The 22,501-nt window shown below is 40.6% G+C and overlaps 1 protein-coding gene across 1 annotated transcript in view; it reads right to left on the bottom strand.

Annotated features, from left to right (window-relative positions):
* Window positions 1-16,279: 16,279 nt before the first annotated feature.
* The window catches only part of CDKAL1 (CDKAL1 threonylcarbamoyladenosine tRNA methylthiotransferase), a 416,090-nt gene continuing 409,868 nt past the window's right edge, over window positions 16,280-22,501 (bottom strand). Inside the window, exon 15 of the mRNA XM_086469156.1 lies at window positions 16,280-16,590. Within this exon, the coding sequence (XP_086325282.1) occupies window positions 16,384-16,590 (207 nt within the window). The 3' untranslated portion in view covers window positions 16,280-16,383. The remainder of the gene's footprint in view (window positions 16,591-22,501) is intronic.

The following is a 22,501-nucleotide window of genomic DNA, read 5'->3' as shown; positions in this document are numbered from 1 at the left end:
TTGTAATGTCAGATGCAAATGAACACAAAGTTCAAAACACTGGGGAAAAAAGTATCATCCTGATTGTCCCTGCATATACTTCAGCCTCTGCTGTCCCACTGAGCACGCTGAAGTCTAAGGCCAGATTTTTTATTTAAATTGTGATCGAAGAGTAACTGAAAATGGAGAGTTCAAGCACAGTGCTGGCAGTGTGATTTCATTTTAGCACGAAACAGCACGTTTACTGGTAACTCAGACAACTGTCCACCTACAAAAACTCTCTTTAGCTCAATCATCCCCAAGGATGCCTGTGCTGAACCATGTCCAAAAAACAGCCGAACAAGAGATTCTTTCCAGTAACAAGTACCACCAGAAAGGACCAATACTTTCCCATTATGAAAATACAACTGAAGAGGATCTCTATTTTTTAATAATCACACGCAATTCTTATTACAAAACTAAAGTCGGTTTTGCATTTGACTCAGTCTGGGTAGAAAATGCAGTCCTCAGCTGTAAAGCTGGTAATGCTCTGCTGACTCCAAAACTAGCAGTTCAGTTCAGGCATTCTGCACAGCCAACAACCCTACCTCACCCCCAAATGCCCTAAGTGCATTCAAGGTACACTTTTGTGTTGTCTCCCTTGCAGTTTCTGTCTCTGAGTTCTTATCCTTTAAGTTACTTAACTCTTGGCACCTCCTGCCTCATTAGGTCTAAAAGTCCAACGTCTGAAGGGGAGGTTCAGGCACTATTATTGGAAATACATGGAAGCCAGTGTGATGACTGGTTACTTGTATTTACTTTAAAGTGTCACTGTGTCGCTTCCAAAGTCTGTTGACATGGATCAGCACCGCATTCTGCAAAATGCTGTAAAAGCAAGCAGAAAGTTTCTGTTGCTGACAGCTAATTCTTTTAAACTTGGAAAGTGATAAGCTAAGTGGTGTATCTCCAGGTCACAGCAACTTTCCGTAACAGCATGAACTATAAGCGTAATTTTCTCACATCAAGCAGTTTGAGGAAAATGAATCCGCTTCTTTATCTATTTTCAGTGTTATGAAACCATCATATAGAAATGAGCCAATAAACACACGTAGCCCACAAACATGCTTGTAATCTGGAACAGCTGAAGTACTTGATAAAACCATCTGATGACTTATGCGTAATGTAAGCAATACACTTTCCATTATAAGCTTTAAAAATCAAGCCACGTTGCTGAAACAGATAATGGGGCACATGACGTACACGACCAGTGGCCCAGGCTTTCCTCTCAAACAAATCTCTTACTGTTGTTGAGTAAGAGAAAATCCCATGAGCTGTGAAGGACATGAATTGTCCCTGGGACCTGAGATTCTGTGGGATGCTGCTAACAAGCTACATACATTAGGCTTTGCAATCTCTGAAAAGTGGGATTGCAACACATGAGCCCGAGAAGATTTTCCAGGAGGTTTGAGTGTTGCACTGCAAAGGGGTCTGAAGAAAGGATTGACCCTGTTGTCTTGTTAGGTTATGTATCTTTCCAAGAGCGAAAGGAAGGGAAAAATGAGTTCAGAAATCATATGATATGGTTACATTCTTCTAGCTATAGCACGTCAGGTCTGAGTACTTCAGCTAGGTGAAAGACTGTCTGAAAAAGCACTTCTGGGAGGCTTGTTCAGTAAATTGTTTTTCTGTGTCTTTCTGAAGATTTCCTAGTACTTCTTAAAAGTTGGCATGGAAGTCCCTAGGTACATTGCTACATTCAGTATGTACAGATACAAGACCTACGGAAGGATTTTTTCTATAGAAATTTGAGTACCTGAGGCAACAACTGCTCTCTAATTTGGAAGCTAAGCAGACACTTTTGTCTGTGCTTACTCCTAAGGGAAAGTAATGTGACCACCACAAGGCTGTGAGTTACATCAATTTTGATGTTGCTTTGAATTAACAGAAAAGTGAGTAAGAAAATTCTTCCTTCTGGAAATCTAGTTCTCAGCTGATTATTTATGTGTTGATACTCATTCTTTCCAAGTAAACAAAGCAATAAGCTCTTCTTATTAGCCAAGTGAATCAACATTAGTGGAATGAAAATCATTCTCTTACATAATTGTTTTTCCCCTACCTCCAAGCCCTTAAAAAAGGCCAGAAAATGCACCTTAGGAAAAAATCTGGCTGCAGTGACCTTATAAATTAAAACAAAAGGAGTGATAAAATAATAGGGAAAGAAGGATTTAATCTTTAATTTTTAAAAAAGTATGTTCAAGCATGTTTGAACATGCCTTAGAAAGAATCCTATACTCCAATGCATATTTGCAAAGAAAATTTATGAAAACATGCCCTAACTATCTGGTAGGCAAAAGAAATATGAAATTAGCAGGTGTATCCAAAAATATGGACAAATTACTATTTCCAAAAAATTAACATTTCATGCAGTTCTGGTGCTGCCTCTGTACTCCAGGAATGTAGTCCATGTAGGAATCATTGAGTAAGACAAATGCAACTTCAAAATTAAGAGGAAAGCAGGCCCTTAAATCGCTTCACTGCATTAGAAGTAAATGAGCCCACTCAGTCTTGCCTTCAAGATTGTCTCATTATAACGATTTCCAGCAGCAACTGCTGCCTGCAGAGTCTCACGCCACGTGCGGACATTGACCAGTCACTAAAACTCATCCAACTGTATTTTCAGTAGACACCAAACAACCACCACAACAATGAAGGCTGTTTGTGAGTGGTTTTTAGTTTTCTGCAATATAAAAGTCAGTAACGGTCCCGGATATTGGTAAAGTGCCATCTCTAGTAGACACAACTGAAGCAGGCATTCACACGGCACAAGATGCAGGACAACAAAGGGAAGTGTTCTTCTGCCTAAGACTAAGCGGTTTGGAATTGTCCTACTAAACATCATGAGATTAGACGGCATCTTGAGATGCCAAACTTTTGAGCATGGTTCTGCTCCAATTCTGTGAGAGCTAATTATGAAGGACGCTACATGGTGGAAGCCATCTGTGTAATTCAGTAGCAGCACCAAGCTTTTTATTTCCTGTATGTGGTCAGAGCAACAGGCAGTGGTACAACATACATCAAGAAGAATTTTTCTTTTTCTTTTTTATTAGGAACTTTAGTAACTTAGGAGTTTGCCAGAACTCCATGATCTGGCTCTGTTGTGCTCTTCTGTAACATCTGATCAGCCTGCTGGCTACTGTATTAGCCTTTATGTCTAAGGCAACTCCTGTTTTCAAAATGGAGATAAAAATAACCTTTATACCACTAAAAATTAAAAATCTATACGCCACTCTACAGCTTATCTTCAGCCCCACCACAGGCCCAAACTCCTGAAGAGTTGTGAAGTCCCCTGGAAAGCCTTCACAGCCCAGCTTCACCCAGTCCCGCCCCAGCCTCAGACATCTGCAGTCTCCTAGCTCGCTATTTCCACATCCATACCACACCAGGTCACCTACATCACATGTGCATTGTGTCAGGCATAGGTACATAACTGTGTTTCTGTAGAATTCGCCCAAATGAACGACAGAAAGCTTATGGCAGCATTAGGTTTTTAGGCTGGCTGTGGAGGGAAAAATGATACCTTATTTGGCATAAAGCCTACTGGTAGAAAGTCAACTCCTCGACATATTTTGAACTAGTAGAGCGAGTAAGTAAGTTTACACAAGCTCAGTGCTTTGTGTTTTTACTGTACCACCAAAACATGGTCAGAGAGTACATAAGTCTTATCATTACTGACTCCTTATCTTCAAAATCTTCTATGTGTATTTGATCCAAGTTCTTTAAGCACCCACTCAGTGTGTGCAATCCTGACCTCCCAGGACCAGTGATATTTGCACAGCACAGAAACAATGGAGCCATTTGTCTTGCAAGCAGGCCCAGTGCAGGGGAGACAGCTTTCTCCCTCACTGGCCACAGCTGGGCCATTTGTTTCAAGAAATCAAAATGACTGAATTTCAGAGCCTTAGAACAAGACACAGTATTGCTTCTTTAACCTTATTTTCCTCTTCCTAAACTCACACAAGCCTTTTCAAGGCACTGAATACAGAATGAACAGGAGAAAGACAAAAACCTACCAGAATACATAGACAAGCAGTGTATATACTCTTAAATGACTGCAGGCTAATCCATCGGAAACTTACAAAAAATGTAGTGTTAGAAGGATGCCCATAATACTCCATTAAGGATACTGGTGATAAACTGCTTTTTTCCCCTGGAGTTTACAATTTACATGTCTAGTCACTTGCTTTCTACATACTTTGGAAGCAGTGGACAGAAGGTCAAGCAAAGACCATTTCTGTTCTCACACATTTCCATTAAGCTCTCACTAAAAGTAATTGTTTTCCTAAATTTCTTCCAGAAATCAAATTTGCATTTAATATCTATCTGGTGCAAGTACAGCGCTTCCTCCTTAATACTAATTGTTATTTTAAAAGATGTTTTCATCAAATGCATGACAGAAACTTTTGGAATGTACCCCTTGAAATGTCCTGCTGAGTTTTTGCTAACATTTGGTAACAAATCTCTTGAGAGCCTTTAATAGAAGTTAACATTTTTTTGCATGTGTCATACTACAAGTCTTCAAAGCAGAAGTTTATAACAAAGTCTTAATGTGACTATAAAGCTCCAAGTCCTTTTCTAGATATCTGCTTTATGTTCGCTGACATTGCTGACTGCCCAGAATTTGGCTGGCTCTGACTAGATCTAAGCACAAAGGCAAACTGAATGATGCAGAACTTACTTTTTCCTCCTTTGTACTTCCTTAACAAAGAGAAATGTAGTGGCATGTGCATAAGGAAAGTAAGCAATAACAACAAAAAAGAATCCCCCAAACCACAAGCAGCCAAAACCACCCACTCACATGCCAGTTGGTTTTTCAAGTGATGTCCACAGCTAACAAAAGGGACAGACTAGGAGTCCTGAAACATGAAGTCCGTCCTACCCACATAAACAGCACTTCCTGGGAGGCAACCAGCACGTTGCACTTCCATAAAAAAAACAAGGCAAACAAAAAAACAAGGAAAGAAAAGCCATATTATGTATGTACCTGCAGAGATCAAAAGGAGAGTTACCAGCCTAAGGGAAAGGACAGGTTGACAGTAACTTTACATGGCCTCGATGATCCTGAGCTGAGCAGAACAGATCACTCTGGCACTGTGAAACCCTATAGCTCAGCAACATTCTGCCTACCCCATGGGCCATGACCTCAGCTCTGTGTTTCCTGAGCATACCTTACCCTTAGAGCTGTGTTGAGGTCTTCAAACAACAACTTTATGGCTCTGTTCTGCAGTGCTTGCACAACAGTACTCTGTTTTCAGGCACATATTTGTGTGGCCACAGCATGCTACTGCAACTCTGCAATTGAAATAAAGTGGTAGAATAAGGACCTTTCCAAAGCTGTACCGGCAAGAAGCAGTTTAGCCTGTAAGACTCATGCAATCCTTGTCTTTGGCCCAAAGTGTGGCTTTCTGGCAGCTCAAGCCAATGTAAATCAGCCCTTTCCTTGCAACGATGCACATGCAACAGCACAGCGAGCCAGCTCAGCAACATGAGCCAGCCCAAAATGAACCCCGTCAAAGAGCTGTTTCAGTTAGACGAGCTACCTGGCCTCCTCCTCAGACAGTCGCACAGCATTACTGCTGGTGCGAGCAAGAGCTGTCAATAGAAGGAGGTAGGACAGAAAGGCAGCAGCCTCAGTTTAAATCTGGGCCGTTGTAGCCACTCCCTGAGGCTGCCACATTGATTCTAATCTCTGGGAAATTAGTTTCAGCCTATAGAAACTACTGTGACTCAAAATTTGCTTTTGCAAGAGGACCATATGAGCTGCAGCTATTGTATTTTGTAATGAGAATGTTTAATCTGCCAAGAATGAGGGGAAGCATAAGATTTTAAAAAAAAAAAAAAAAAGTGAGCAAAACTCTATAAATGGCCTTTTCATGGATAAAACTCTTAAAATGTAGCTTACTTCAAAATCATACTGCACAACAGAATATAGTTGTTTATTTAAAATTCTTCCTTTGCTTAGGTTCATGTTATTTAAAACTTGTCCCATATTGACAATTACAAGGTATGGAAAGAACCATTTATAGCATTCCTTCTCCATAAGGCCAAAACTTTTGCTTTCCAACTAACTCTGAAGTGCCTAAGAAAAGAGGAGAAAAGTTTTACGCTTGATTTGGCCATCACACCAGCTTGCTTTTACTGCCTGAAACACAACAGAATGTCTAGATAACTGAACTCCAGCAACTGGAAAATCAGACTAGTTAGTACACTGTCATTTTTTTTTTTTTTTAAGCAAGGAGAGCTTGTCAGTTTTACTTGTCAAGTGAGTTTGGGCCAGATTGTTGAATGTTTCAAGAAAACAGAATAAAATATGTTCCTTCCATGGAGCAGACTTTCCTTTACTTTCCACGCTCACAAGCACACCATCAGAGACCACAGCACAAGACTGTCCACAGAGTAGACTTCATTACTGAAACTATTCCAGGTCTTTTGCTAAAGATACTGCTGTGAAAGGGAATCACTAAAATTTCAGTTTCATGGATTTCCTGGCAGATAAGACAGTATTTATGAGTTGCCTCAGCTTTCCTAAATTTGCACCAATACGAAGGACGATTGGCAGCGACCCAATTTTGTTATTCTTAGATGAGTCACTAAGTGTGGAAAGAGAAATGAAATGGGCAGCTAATCAACACAAAAATCAGATATTCTGAGGCCAAGAAAGTATTTATATGCTGATGACTCAACTTTTGCAGCAGCATATGCAGCAAGAACAGGAAATATACTATTGAACCCTCTTATGACAACAGCTTTGATGCGAAAGGCCAAAATAGCTTGTTTTGCCTGCTGTGATTCAGAAAGCTGGAACTGTAACCCTGGATTTCTGCAGAACATACACACAAGTGCTTCCGAGCTCATTAAAGGACATCAGAGAATACAAGGCTTCTGCAGGATGCACGGTAAGTAAACGTTTTTCAAAGACTATGGAAAGAACCACAAGTGACAAAAGGCTGGCCCTGGAAACTCTGCCCCTGTTTGACACAGAATGAATCTAAGGCTCACCCACTTCTACAGTGGCGGGCTGCTGCTGCTGCTATGAAGCATCCTTCTGTAATGGCATGAGGACTTAAGATGTTTGATAGTGCTTTTACTTCTTATTTTAAACTTGTTAACCCAAACACAGAGTTAATGTTGGAGGACAGCTGGAGGACTATTCTAGAATAAACTTTCTGAAGTTTTTCAGAAACTACAACTAACTACAACCTTTCATGAATCTTTGTGCAGAGGCATAAGACAGCCGCTTCCTAACAAAGTTTAGGAACTTCCTCTTAGCTGACGTTTATTGTTTGTTTTCCTTCTTACGTAGCAGAGGTTCCACAGAGGAGGTGATGAGACCAATGTGTAACATTCCTGTCCTGCAGCGGTAATTCTTACAGCAGATGGATGCTGGGGCAAGGCTATGAAATTATCTGTATGCTTGATTTTAATGTCACTACAAATTGGTAGAAACTGAAAATTTATAAGGGGATTTAGATTAGTTAGCTTCGACAATTTTCAGCATGCAATCCTGAGAAATCTGTGGGTAGAGACAGTAAATATAGCAAATTGATTGCCAGCTAGGCTTCATTTTCTTGATCCCCTTAGTAGTGCTCCACAGGTCAACTGAAAACTTCTAGTTTAGGTTCGAATCAAAATAAAAGTTAATACTGTCCCCCTACAAGTGAGATGCTGGTTGATTCAGGCTCACAGGCGATGCAACAAAACACAAACAAGCTTAATTTAAAAATAGAAGTATAAGTTCAGTTCAGTATTATTTCAGAGTTAGATGAAATACATTTTGGGAACAAGATCATGTGTTTGTGGAAAAAAAATCCCAAAGAAAACCAAACCAAAACAAGGAGGTCTCTCTTTTTAGAGCTGAATGGGGAGGAGATATGGCAGTGCAGGAAGTTCAAATTTGTACCAAATAATTTCTTCCTCACCGAGCCAAAGCTGTTAACTACTGTTAGGCTCTGGTTTATCCTTCTGCTGGAGATTGTCATTCAGATTGCCCTTTCTGTCTACTGAACAATCCAACGGGACAGAAGAAAATTAAGGCTGCTGCAACATAGCCAAGCTCTATCTGTCTCTTTTTATTTCCTTAATATTACCGTAACACTTGCAGATTAAGCTGTCCCTTGAGTGGTAACATCCTTCCCTCGGTTATTTGTTATCTGTGTGGCTGACTTGGTAACTTGCTCACTTGTTTCCTTCTGCTGTTTCATACTAATACTCTGCAGACAATTTCACACATGGGCCTTTGTAGTCTCTTGTATAGAGATCTTGTAGTTAATGATTGCTAGATGTTGACTTTTATGGCTCATAAAGCCACTAGCGGATATCAAATTTAATATGTTCAACTGACATCAATGACATATTTTATCTCTTGCTTCGAATTACTACATTTCTGGGGTTTACAAGATTGAAAACAATATAGCACAATACTGCTTACCAGCAAATGAGAGCTTCTGATATAACCCAAAGGCTATGGTAACCAGACAGTACACAGTTAAAGGAGAGACCTGCAATCCAGTATCTTCCAAGCACTGATACCTCTGGCAAATCAGCTCCACAGGAAGAAGCAGCATTCTTGTTATCAGGGAAGGAGCCACCATGCTCAGACTAACATTTATCCTTCTGAAGACACATTAGCTTCCATAACAAAAAATGAGGTGCTGAGAGCTTAGGTGATGCGGCTGGAGGAAAGGATAAGAGAGAACATAGGCTCACAGGGAGGGAATGGAATGGAGGTACTTAAAATTTAACAAATAGCCGAAGCTTGCAATCATTAAATAGCATGTATTATTTACTGAATGCCATTCGATTGAGCAAGTTTCTTTGCTGGTCATAGTTTACCCATTTTTCCTACCCTGTAATATGAAACGTAATGCTTTGACAAAACAGGGTGATAGGTGACAACTAGTTGGAGTGCCCTCCTCCATAAAATGGCATGTGCCCAGCTCGCAGTCAGAGGTCAGGGAGCTGGACTGCTCTTCTCCGACTGCAACGCTCGTGCGCAGCAGCCAGCGTGGGGAGACAGACTGCACTAACACACCACAGTAATCCCAGGAGTTATGAGCAGCTGGGAAGGGTGTCTGTGCAGCAAAGCCTTCCAGGCACTGCAAAACAGTTTTTCTCACTCCTCAGATTGTAATATAACAAGATCCTAACTATGCAAAGTCAAGTTTCACATGATGTCATGATTTCGTCACATTAATTTCTCACAGACCCCCAACTCACACTATTGCCAAACAACCATGGCCCTTTTTTTTTTGGTGCATTTTATCATCTTCCAGCTTCTCCTGTGATCTGTAACCCATTGCCAACTAACCATTAGTACACCAGACCCCACAAAACACCACCCAGGAAGGGAGTAGACACAATATTTTATGCTCAGCTGAGCACAACTAGCCTGTTCTCACACTCAATGACAGATGGGACATTTAAAGCATGCAAGTTGTAGGCACAAATCTGCATCACACTCTGGTCACCAGCATGGAATTTCACTCCATTACCTACAATCAGCATTCAGCAAATCATCCAAGGCAGATTGTACTCTATAAAACATCATGTTAGCACCACTTTTCAAGGAGAACGGCTATCATTGCAAAACAGTTTCCAATAAAATATTGTCGAAAAGATACTCAAATACTTCTCCATTCATAGGACGTGATTCATACACCCTGCCTCTCCCCCTCAGTGAAAGAAGTGCTAAATCACCACAGTCAAAAAGCAGACTTTCCCCTTCTTGATCCAGTTGAAAAATAGTTTATTTAAAAGTATTTATGAAAAAGAAGAAAAAGGTGCAAAGAAGACATTTGGGGTGTCACTGTGTAGTATTTAGCTTCCTTCTGGACTGCTAACACATTTCTCTGGTGATGCAGCTACTAAGTAACACCCTCCTGTACTTAAACAGAACTAGTCAAGGTTGGGTCTTGTAGCTTTCCTTTTCCCTCTCCCCCTTTCCTCCTCTCCTCTCCTATTCAATGGTAGCTCTCCGCACACGGGGGGATTCTGATACCTGAAATTCGCACATTAATAACTAGGACTCCATGAAAAAGTTCAGCTGTGAACACCAGAGGTGTATGACGTTGCACCGGCGTCTGTTTCTTCAGGACTGCATATGCCTGCATATCTTAGTCTACATTACTGCTGTACTTCAATCTGCCCTCATAGTAATTCAGTCATCCTGGATTTTTCCAGCAGTACATACAAAATGCAGTTTACCCTGAATGATAATACAAGAAGGAGCAACTAATGATTACAGGTAGACAGATAAGGATGCACAAAACAGATCTTACGATCTATTTTAGGTGATTGTTGCACAAGAGTTTCTCACGCACTTTGATCATCACACTACCTTCATCACCAGACCACATATCCTTACTTTCCTCTTTCTTACCTTCCTCTCCTAAGAGGATCACATGGAAACTTAAGCACATAATCTAACTTCTTTAAACTCCTGACATTGATAGAGAACTGAATGAGAAGAGAGTTAGGGAATGGGAGGAAGTCTATGCACAGATGGTAAAAAGAGAGGCGTGGAATAGAGAAACAAAGAGATCTGAAGATCTTTTCTGCCATCAGCTTGACTAGCTTTTCGACTGGAACACAGGCACTTCCATGACTTTTCAAATGCCCAACTTGTCACAACATAGCACAAGGAGAGGTACAGATAAATGATCCAAATCCATAACCACAGCTTCCCAAGTGGGAGTTAACTGACTTCGGGATACCAGCAGGTGCAGGGACATGATTATTTGTTACAATTTCTTTTTGTATTGGGCTTCTTTAAAATTAAAATAGGACTGTTCATAATTCATCTCCCCTCCACCAGCTACTGAGGCATCTTCATTTAAAGAAAAAAGCATGTTAAGCACATCCATGATTGAAATATGCAACTAAAAGACACCTAATGATATTTGCACAAATACTTTCCAGCAATCATTCTAATTTTAATTATCTAGTGGATGAACTCTGCCTCTGAACAAGTCAAATGGTATTTTGCAAACAGTCCCTAACCCTGTGTCTCCTATTTCAACCCTGCTTTGCAGCTTTTGCACTAATACTTTTCATTTTGCATCCTAGCTTTACAGCCTCTCCATTTTTTCCTCTGGTTTTGATGTCTAAATGCTCTTTGTTCCAGCTAGACAATCAAACACAGTGCACTCAAAATAAAACGTGGGATATAAATATGTGAAAATAAAATTCGGTAGATTTTCAACGCAAGCAATTTTTCCAGCAAAAAATACTCCACGTTCAAAAATACATAAATAAAGATTTTAATAAGCCTCACACAAACAGGCACATGCCTACTCATTCCTCCAAATTCTCAGAGCTTCTGCCTAAGACTTCTTTTACATTTGTCTTAGTCCCTGAAGTTACATGCATCTTAAAGCAAAAAAAAGATAGGCTTGTTAATAACACACAAATGTTCATAGACATAACATCTTTACTGATATCCTGTGTGAGCAGATCAAGCTACTCTCCATATGTATTTAAACATAGTGGAAGGCTGGAGTTTTTATGTTGTCAGATCTGTGCCTGGGTAAGAGGGGCTCTATTTTCACTCTTCAAGCAGCGAGAGATTAGCAGCTTGAAATCACTTTGACAGTTTCAGTTACTCTATTGCATACCGCAGGGAATTTTAATTTCAACCTGTGAAATTGTAATTGCTTCTCAAGAAGACCAGAAGGATTCTGGGTAATGGCCACAGCCAAGCTCAATGTCAGAGTTGCCAGTTGCTGCCACGTCAGATATTACTTGCTGTTATTCAACAATCACTCTAGCTTTCCATACGGGAAGTTGAACTGGGGAGTGAAACCAAATTAACAGAAGCTGTCAGATGTTCAGAGATGTGCAGGCAATGATGTGATAAGAGGTGGATGAACTCTCCTCAAAAGGTACCTTCTTCTTCTTTCTCTCTCCTGCTTTATAGAACAAGCTCTACACAGACCACATTCTTTATTTCATATTTTTTTTAAACAGTATACCATTAATAAAGCTACAATGAAAGATTAAATGACAAAGTCCTGCAGCACCCAAAACCATGCACAAGTGGGACATAAAAATTGTGTGCTTAATGTTGTTCAGAAAAGATTTAAGACGTCTTCGCTATTCAAATCTTGTGGTTTGCAAGATTCCTCACTGAAAACAGCCAAAGAGAGCTACCACAGACATTTAAGAAAAATAGTTGAGGCTTCCTTGGGACCAAAAGGAAATTAGATTCTTTTTTTTTCCTTTTAAAAAAAAGGCATTGAATGTAGATTGCTTATTAGCAGATACATGCCCTAGCGATGAGTGTGTTCACCCACATGTAAGAGTGAGACCAACTGACTGTGGGGAAACTTCTCCTGCAATGACCTCATTAACTTGGAGTGCAGCAGACTTCTCACCCACCCTCATGGCTTGTAAAGAGAGAATGCTTGGTGGAAGCAGGCCTCAACCACAAGGCCGATGTAAAAATTAAAAACACCACCTGGCACAGCAGTTAAAAGCATTCAGGGAAGCAACTAAGAGCAAAAATCATGGGCAGAATGTGTTCAGGTCCACCTGTTCCAGGACTACAGTCCACTCTATACTTGCTGAGGTTTCCTGGTGGCCTTCAACAGCAGCCTCGAGCAGCATGCAGTCTGGGTTTTGCCTGAAGGTCCAGATGAGCTGTTTGATCAGAACAGACATGTTCAGCTCAGTGGCTATGAAAGCTTTAGTTGTAAACAGGAACAAACACTCTACTGCTCTACAAGACAAAGTGTCAAAAAGTCCTCTCAAAATCTAAAGGGAGATAATAAAATTCTTGATATCAACACTTCCTACTTATCAGGTTAAAGCCTGGTTTAAGAACATACTGCATCTGTGGGCAATGTCATTTACAAAGTCTTCCTCACTCTCTTTCTGTATATTGTATAATTTCTAAGAAAATAAGCTGGTCTCATTAAGGCAAATGACATAGAATCTAAATCACAAGCTTCATAAATCTGTGTAACAGCTGATGCAATGAGTCTGTAATTGCTATGATTAGATAAGCCAGAGCGGCTGATAGAGAAGAGTGCTAGAGGCATAGAACATATGCAGTTTATAGTTTATTCCCATCAAATGCAAAAATCTGGCTCAGATATGATGCTTTTGTCAACTCATAGTTTTCCTGACAATCTTGTGATATTTCTCCCCAAAATTTCAGCTCCCAGAGTTAAGTGGGTTTTTTTTTAGTATTTCAGATTTGCTAAAAATGTAAATTACCAATTTTTACATACATTATAAAGAAAAGCCTGAAAAAAAACCAAGCAGAAGGAAATCAAGAGCGCAGGGTTTTAAAAAATCTCATGAATTTTGAGTCTTGGCCCATGACCTTCATTGGTTGCAGTAAGAAATATAATACTCAAGTCATTACATACCTAATTTCCTGAAGACAGTTACATTTGTTGTTGTAATTTACAGGCTGTACTGAAAGCATCATAGTGGAACTTCCTAATTAATTGTCTGTAACTACTAGAACTCCTCAGTTTATAAAGTACAAAGCATGCTTCCTGGAGGATTATTCATCTGCACTGTAGAGCCACTGTACTGGCTTTGGCTGGGATAGAGTTAATTTTCTTCGTTGTAGCTGGTGTGGGGCTGTGCTTTGGATTTGTGACCAAACCAGTGCTGATAACACAGGGATGTTCGGTTATTGCTGAGCAGCACTCATACAGAGCCGAGGCCTTTTCTGCTCCTCACACCTCCCCACCAGCAAGTGGCAGGGGGTGCACAAGGGGTTAGGAGGGGACAACAGCCTGGACAGCTGACCCCAACTGACCAAAGGGATATTCCAGATTGTACGATGTCACGCTCACCAATAAAAGCTGGGGGGAAAGAAGAAGAAGGGGGGGGCATTTGGGGTGATGGCGTTTGTCTTCCCAAGTCACCGTTACGTGATGGATCCCTGCTCTCCTGGAGATGGCTGAACACCTGCCTGCTGATGGGAAGTGGGGAATGAATTCCTTGTTTTGCTTTGCCTATGTGCAAGGCCTTTGCTTTACTTATTACACAGTCTTTATCTCAAACCACGGGTTTTCACACTTTTACCCTTTCGACTCTTGCCCCTGTCCTACTGTGGGGGAGTGTAGTGAGTGGCTCTGTGTTAGATGCCTCCTGGGCAACAGCCACATAGGCAGCTCAGCGCCGTCTGTGCTGGGTAGGACACAGACATACTGAAAAAAACCCCAAACAGTTCCTGCTTTTAAGATTTTAAGCATACCTTGCAAGTGGAAGTTTGGATGAAGAGCCAGAAAGGTGACAAGACATGAATGAATGAACAATATCATGCAGTCAGCTGCTTGCAGAACTGATCACAGAGTCCAGTCCCTGACTGACCAGTGCAATCTCAAGACGCACAGACAGCCTGTCATATTAAAAATGGCTTGAAGAAAGCAATTGGAAATTTGCAGTGTGCAAAATGTAACCTCTCCACTAACACAGCAATACTGTCTTACACACAGCATGAACCAACGCACAGCTAATACACAACTCGCACTTAGTTCTATGAGCATGTAACAGGTTTGTGAGGCAAGGTAGCAGGGGGGTTACAGGGGTGGCTTCTGTGGGAAGCTGCTAGAAGTTTCCCCTATGTCAGATATAGCCAATGACAGCTGGCTTTAAGATGGATCTGCCGCTGGCCAAGGCCAAGCCAATCAACAACAGTGGTTTTGCCTCTGTGATAATGTATTTAAGAGAGGAGAAACAACAACAACAAATTATTGCGCAACAGTAATTGCAGCGAGTGAGAGGAGTGAGAATATGAGAGAAACATTCTGCAGACACCAAGGTCAGTGCAGAAGCAGGGGGAGGAGATGCTCCAGGTGCTGGAGCAGCGATTCCCCTGCGGCCTGTGGTGAAGACCATGGTGAGGCAGGCTGTGCCCCTGAAGCCCATGGGCGGTGGAGCAGATGACTGCCTACACTCCGTGAAGGGCCCCCACGCCAGAGTAGGTGGATACCTGAAGGAAGCTGTGACCCTGTGGGAAGCCTGCACCGGAGCAGGCTCCTGGCAGGACCTGTGGCCCATAGAGAGAGAGAGAAACCCACGCTGGAGCAGGTTTGCTGCCAGAGACCCCGTGAGGGGGCTCATGCTGGAGCAGTCGGTTCCTGAAGGACTGCAGACCATGAAGGAGACCCATGCTGGAGCAGTTCATGAAGAACTGTAGCCCGTGGGAGGACTCACACTGGAGAAGTCATGGAGGACTTTCTCCCGTGAGAGGGACCCCACATTGGAGCAGGGTAAGCATGTGAGGAGTCCTCCCCCTGAGGAGGAAGGAGTGGCAGGAACCACAGAGTGATGAATCGACCACAATCCCCATTCCCTGTTCCCCCTCTGTGCTGCTTAGGGGGGAGGAGGGAGAGAAATCGGGATCAAAGTTAAGCCTGGGAAAGAAGGGAGGGGTGCGGGGAAGGGTGTTTTAAAGATTCGGTTTTATTTTTCATTACTCCTCTCAGTTAATTGGTAATAAATTACATTTTGCTGAAGTCGAGTCTGTTTTGCCCGTGACGGTAAATGTTGAGTGATCTCTCTGTCCTTATCCCAACCCCACAAGCCTGTTGTTGTATTTTTTTTCCTCTCCCCTGTCCAGTTGAGGAGCGGGAGTGATAGAGTGGCTTTGGTGGGCACCTGGCATCTGGCCAGGGTCAACTCAGAGCATTATACTAAAACTATAAAGACTGTATTAAATCCATCTTTTAACAAACCTCTAACACCATAACTCCACCTTCCCATTCAATGATAAAAACCCAATACCTTTAAAACTATTTGTATGTAAAAAATAACTCTTATTGTATTAACCAAGTCTAGTAACTCATCATGAAGTTGAGGGAGGCAAGATGGCAAGCCAAAGGTTCCTTCAGACATCACAGCAAAATAAATAGCAACAAATGACAAACTTTAATGGCCCAGCAGTGTTTGGTTCTACTGTAAAAAGACATATATCAAACCATCACACTGTATTAAGCAAAATCTGTAAGTAAGGTTTAAATGTTCTGCCTATAAAAGATTACCAGCATTGCTCAATGGAAAGATTTCTTACGAAATTCATGAGTTTCCTGCATGCACTTTTACCTGCTACAGCAGCTGTAAAATAAGTAAGAGATGCAAACATTGCATCATTTTAGAAAAAAAGAAAACAAAAGATGCAACAAACTGTTCTGCCAAATAAGGATCTGAAATTTTGGCAAGACATGTCTCCCTACAGCTTATTAACATTCTCTCCTATGAATGACCGGAAAGGCATAGGGGGAGTACAAATTACTGCCCAATGTATATTAGCTTTTTTTAAATAATAAAAATAAAGAATTGTTGGTAAAAGTGTTTCCTTTGCAGATTTTAAACCGAAGTTTTATTGTTTTTATAAAAGCCTCATTCAGTTCACAGTTCTCTTTTCATTCCTCCGTAGTAAAACATAACAAGAACTGCCAGTAGAGCCAAACTGACAGACAGTATCTTCAGTCCACCTCCTTCTAGTTGCCATGGGAGCTGCAAAGCCATCCACGAGCTGAGTGGTGCTTTCGCTGGTGTCTCAGCAGAAGGGTGGGCTTCCCAGGTTGTGCCATTCTGTGGTGCATGTTTGAACTCCTGTGAAGAAGTGCACATATTGAGAATGAAACTGTTATGTATTTCTGACTGTACATACCAAATACAAATAAAAACTCCTTGTTACATGCAGGTTCGAATCAATATCCCTTTTCAAGACAAACAACAATCCAACCTGCACTGCATCATCATCAGGTCATCAGTTTTTCATACAGAAATCTTACCAATGCCACACAAAGTCAACCTTTCTAACGGAATTAACTGCCAAATCAATGAAGCCATTAGCAGTGGAAACAAATCTCCAGACCTCAATGTCATCAAAGAGAGCTGCTTGAAGACTATTTTTTTATGTGATTGTTTTGTGCTTATCTCACTGCTCTCTCATTTTTGGCTTCTTCAAAAGAAATGTCTAACCAGTGGTAAAGGGGACCACAACACAACAATCCTTTGCACAGCAGGGCTCTTCTGAAGTCAATCATCGTCTCCTGGTGTGCCAGCTCAGTGGTGCTTGAAAATCCTCCCAGAGGGCTTTTCCTTTCCCCTGACCCTCAGGAGGCAGCTGTGCTAAAACACTCACCTTCTCATTCAGCATATTGAATCCCAGTTCCCTGCTGAGCTTGCAATTACAATTCTCAACCCAACTGCCAGCATCAAGGTCCCCCAGAATGTGAGGACTTTTAACTGCAGCACAAATTACGGATGTTGAGTCACTATTTCAGCAGAAAATTCAAGTGGAAAGAGTAAGAAACTCTTCTGTCTTGCAATCTTGCTCAGTTCAGCTCATCTGATGACATTGGCAAGAGGCATAAGTGGTAAAGGTGTAATTAAGCAAAGATGTAATGATCTTGCATCATACGATTCAGTATTTCCATTCGTAATTTCTTTTTTTCTCCCTCTATTTCAATAATCTCTTAGGAATTCAGCTGAGCTTAGCCGGATTTTTAATTGGTCTGAAATTTTCCAGTTAAAAAAAGGGTTTTGATTATCCATTTTACTTTTTTCCCTTTCACATTTCATATAAAGCAAGCCAGGGACCCAGAAAGTACCTATCTGGGTAATCTTGTATTTCCAAGCAGCTGAAACAGGGTCACATGAAAATATAGACCAGATGCTCACTCTCTCTTTTACCAAACTTATTTCTGGGCAAACTCAAAGAAATATCAAAGTTCCAAGAAAGGTGCCTGACCATTAAAGTGGGACAGTACAAATCAAACAGTCTGTAACTGCCTCCCGTTTTCCATTTCAGCAATCAGCTCCATTACAGTAATTGTAGAAGCAAAATAATGACTACTACTGGTTAGGTGAGTAAGCATCAAAGGGGCAAATGACAGCCTGGCCTATGTGCTATTCTAACAGCTGAGGTATTGTTGATTTAAATCACAATTCACACAGGCAAAGTGTTACTGAACAAGTGACCTATGAAATGAGGATGACTTCTTATATATACTGCACCCAGAAGACCATCAACCGGGTAAACAGAGGAAAGGAAACGGATAAGCAAATTGGGGTGTAGTTCTCCGCAGAGGTACATAACAACGCTATTCCAGGTCTTCAGTCTATATTGCACAGAAAATGTTGGCTTCATCAAAAGCTACGGAACTGCTTCATATTGTTATTAATTACAATCAATTCCTACATCACCTGAATTTTAGTAACTGGCCACAGCTATTTTATCCCCCCAAATCAAAGCTGATTAAACTCTGCCTGCAGAATAAACTGGAAACCATACAATATTGAGGATTTTGTATACATGAATCAAAACTCATTTGCAATTTATTCTTTCTAGACATTTACAAAGCTTTTCTTTTCTTTGCAGGTCTCACAAATCTCTACCAATCTCAGGTGCGTAATTTATGGTCATGACCCATTTTCACATATGTCGTTGGTATGTTAACACTAAAGCAAAGGTATTTTAAAAGAATTGATAAGGCTGTAAAAATATCAATATTACCAAAGACTGATTTCTTCTGTTATTTAATTGTCACTGATTCATGACTTAAAATTTGGCCAAATTTTCTAAAATCAAACTCCCAACTCCTTATTAAATATGTCTACAGAGACTGACTATCAGTAAAATCCTGAATACTTAGTTGTACAAGACTAGATGACATCTCTTAGAAAACAGATAAAAAGGGCCAGTACCTCATAAATGTAACTTTCTCCTCAATGTTCCTTGTCATGTTCAGCCCAAGTTCTTATACACCTGCCTCTGTGAGACTGGGGACAGCCATTAAAACACCCCAAACGCAAGTTAGAACTTGTAAAGAGTTTTGAGGGACTTTCCCCCATGCGCACCCCCCCCCCCCCCGCGTTTTACTAACAGTTAAACACACTAGTGTTTCATGCATTTGTTCATGTTCCTGTACAGTAGTTTTCAGTAGTGATTTCCCTGGTGCTTCATTTCTGTTGAACAGTTCTCCCATTTTCTAACATAAAACCAATTAGTCTCATCTTGGTGTAGTTTTGATCACGGATAGCCTATACTGCTTCTTTGTTACCGTATTGTTTTCTTAAACCTCTGTTGCAACATGCAATGCATATGCATTAGGTAGTGCTGCATAATGCTAGTAGGGCAGAGGGGCAAAAGAGATTTTAGCAAGGTTTACAAAGTTCCGGTGGTAGGGAACGTCCCTGGCCCCACGGCCAGTTCTCCCAGTGGTATTTCATGCGAGTAAGTCAACCTGTAAAGTTGTGAGGGCCATTTTCTTCCTCACTTTATCATAATTCCCACAACTTTAATTTTATTTCTGTACATGCAATTTCCTCTTACAGTATTTTACCAATATTGAAACTTAACTGCTTTGGAGGTACACTTCTCACATTTTCACTATGCTTTTGTGTTCCTTCTATCTTATATTTTGAACTCTGATGCACTTGTTTCTGCCGGTAGTCACATTTTCTGAACTGCTCAAAACTTTCAGATTTTTGCAGTATCATACAAGACACTGCCAAACAATTTAAACCAGAAGTTTTTCTTTCAGTAGATGCATACATGAAATACTCCTATTACCTTGCTAACCTGAATTCTTTACAAATTTTCTCATGGATTAAACTGTTCTTATACAGACAATAAGACCACAACTTGCAAACGGAAGCGACTCTTTTCTTTAAGGTGTACTTCACAGCTTATCACTTAAAACACCACTGCATTTTTGTGTGATAACATGTATGTCTTCAGATGATCCTGCCAAATCCTTTTTTCAAGAGAGGTAATGAATATGTCCATCTGATCCATGTTTTCTAAGAACTGTTCTTCAGTTTGCCCCAAAATTCTGCCTTGCAACACTGCCTCATGGGTAATATCCCCAGCTTCCTTGAACGTTTCCGTCACTACTGTCACAGAAGATGCATTTGTAAAAAAGGGTACATCTGGTTCCCTGCAACTGAAAGGCTCCTTTAGAAAATGTCAGTCTTTTGTCCCCCTGCAATTTGTGCAGCAGCTTTTAGAAACAGGATTAGCTCTCAGAGATCCCTGCAGGCAGATGCCTCTTCCAAAGAGTCTGCCATGCAGCTCTGTGAGACATGGCACAAAACTCTCAGTGGGAAGAGGAAGAGCTCCGCTAAGCTGACCGTGTTCTTGCACTCTTTTAAGCCTGAGCTAAGGGCTGAGTGGCCCCCAGTGCAGTCTGGACAACAGTGAAGTGCCTGTTCAGAATATCACCAGTCCTTACTAACATATAAGTATATTCCCAGTGCTAGTGAAAAACACCGTAAAAACTTTTAGTTGGGCTAAAAGTCCTTCTGTTGGCTCTGTTTGAGGAACCAGTTTTCAGCTGAAGTGTACAGTATATATTGCAGTGAATATTGCACACATGGAGAAGGGGAGGGGATGAAGTTACAGAAACTAAAACTAAAATTAAGCCTTCTAGGGTAGATAAGGCAAATTACAAGAGCTTCTTTAGGTTGGCATATGAGCTTCAGAGTTTGCAATAGTGTAGTGCTATATTCTGAGATCCTCTTGCTCTCTACAACCACCTGAAAGGAGGTCGTAGTGAGGTGGGGGGTCAGTCTCTTCTCCCAAGTAACAAGTGATAGGACAAGAGGAAATGGCCTCAAGTTGCACCAGGGGAGGTTTAGATTGGACATTAGGAAGAATTTCCTTACTGAAAGAGTGGTCAAGTATTGGAACAGGCTGCCCAGGGAAGTGGTGGAGTCACTGTCCCTGGAGGTGTTCAAAAACCATGTAGCTGTGGCACTTCAGGACATGGTTTAGTGGGCATGTGGTATTAGGTAAATGGTTGGACTTGATGATCTCAAAGGTCTATTCCAACCTAATGATTCTATAATTTAAATCTATGATTCTCTCATATATGTTTTTTTCCCTAAAGCCTTCCATACGCTGTGCCTTGAAGAGCTATCCAAGACACCTGCAGAAAAGATATTTCATGTTTTGTGGGGAGGGGAGTCCTCCACAGAAAACCAAGTTTATTAGAGCTCTTTTATGCACCTTTGGTGTAAAAAAGATGGGTGGAGGCATAGATCTCATTTGTTGAATGAGCAGTTAAACACTCTCGCTGTACAGAAGTGAGAATATTGATTCGGAAAGGCCCTTATTTGTATCTCTAGATAAAATATTCGCAGTGCATTAGCTTTCCAAGGAAATCTTCAAAGCATTTCTGTAATATTCTGAACTGATGTAACTGGTGATACTTATTATACACAATCACTAGTCAGAGCACAACAGTTTCTTATGCTGAGCTCTGAAATCACACTTCTGTAGCTGCAAGACTTGGGAAGATTAGCATCGTGATTCAGTTCAGTGGAATTTAGAACTAAATCCAAAGCCTCTTTTACCCCAAAAATACTTGGAGGAAATCCTAAGGTAAAGAAGTTTTTTGAAATATGTGCTTACACTAATTTAAGTCTTGACAGGCCAGAAACTCTTTGGTGAACTTGTTAATAAGGAGTGTTGCTCTCACTAAAAAGGACCACAATGAAGGAAAAAGTACTAAAAGATTTAAACCTATATACTATTAATCAAAATGAGAGAAGGAAGGGAAATTACCAAACTGAAATGCAAAGACAGAGACTTTGAGCTAAGCATCTTGTATTTCCATGGAGGCAGGCTTTCATCTTGTTTTGGCAGCCACAAAGTAAACACAAGACTTTGCTAATAAGGTATAATATAAATTATTAAACCATCTAGTGTATGATCAAATGCATTTCAGATTATTTTTCAAATAATTCTGTCTTGACGACTGCCAGGAGCAATATATTTTGTGTACTCTTGCACAGCCCCATTGATTGCTGTCTTTCTGAAGCTCTAGTCCCAGACTTAAAATGCCATGCATGAAAGAAATATATGATCACATCAAAACCTAAGCTTTGGCATCTGTCGATCACAGCCTAGCTTTTTGTAAGATTTCACTTCATGTTAGTCAACAAAGACATGAGAGCAACTCTTTAGCTCTGAGCTGAGGTTTTAATAGATTCAAAACATTTCTTACATGCAAATTTCTTTTATGGCTCAGGGGCACTGTTAGAGCTTGAAGTGTTAGCTAACTGCTGTGAAAAACTACTTGACTGAGCATATCTCAAGATAAATTAGACTGCTGAATTTTTTAGCCCAACCAAGTACATCTTACACATTTGTACTACTGGGTTTAAAAATATGGAGTTTTATATAATCATGAACAACAGGTCCGTGTGACAAATTAAAAGAAAACATGTTAAAATATGCATTACATATCCTCCTGCGCCATTTAAAACTCTGGGCTATTACACTTTGGAGGCATTTTTCAGATTTAAAAACCAAACAGTTACTGAAGGTCACACAGATTACACATCCAAAAAATATGTAAATTAAATTTTATTGAATAGTTCCGCAAGACACATTTAATTCTGTAGGTATTAAGAGAGCTCCTTTGATTTATTACTCACAAAATTCTACCAGCCTTCTGCAAATGTGGAATGCTGATCTTAAAGTAGAAAATAAATGGCATATAAAATATTC

Source organism: Leptosomus discolor, chromosome 8, assembly GCF_034619465.1.
Source record: "Leptosomus discolor isolate bLepDis1 chromosome 8, bLepDis1.hap2, whole genome shotgun sequence".
Lineage (NCBI taxonomy): Eukaryota > Metazoa > Chordata > Aves > Leptosomiformes > Leptosomidae > Leptosomus > Leptosomus discolor.
Note: the sequence above shows the minus strand (reverse complement) of the source record. Positions and strands in the feature narration are given on the sequence as shown.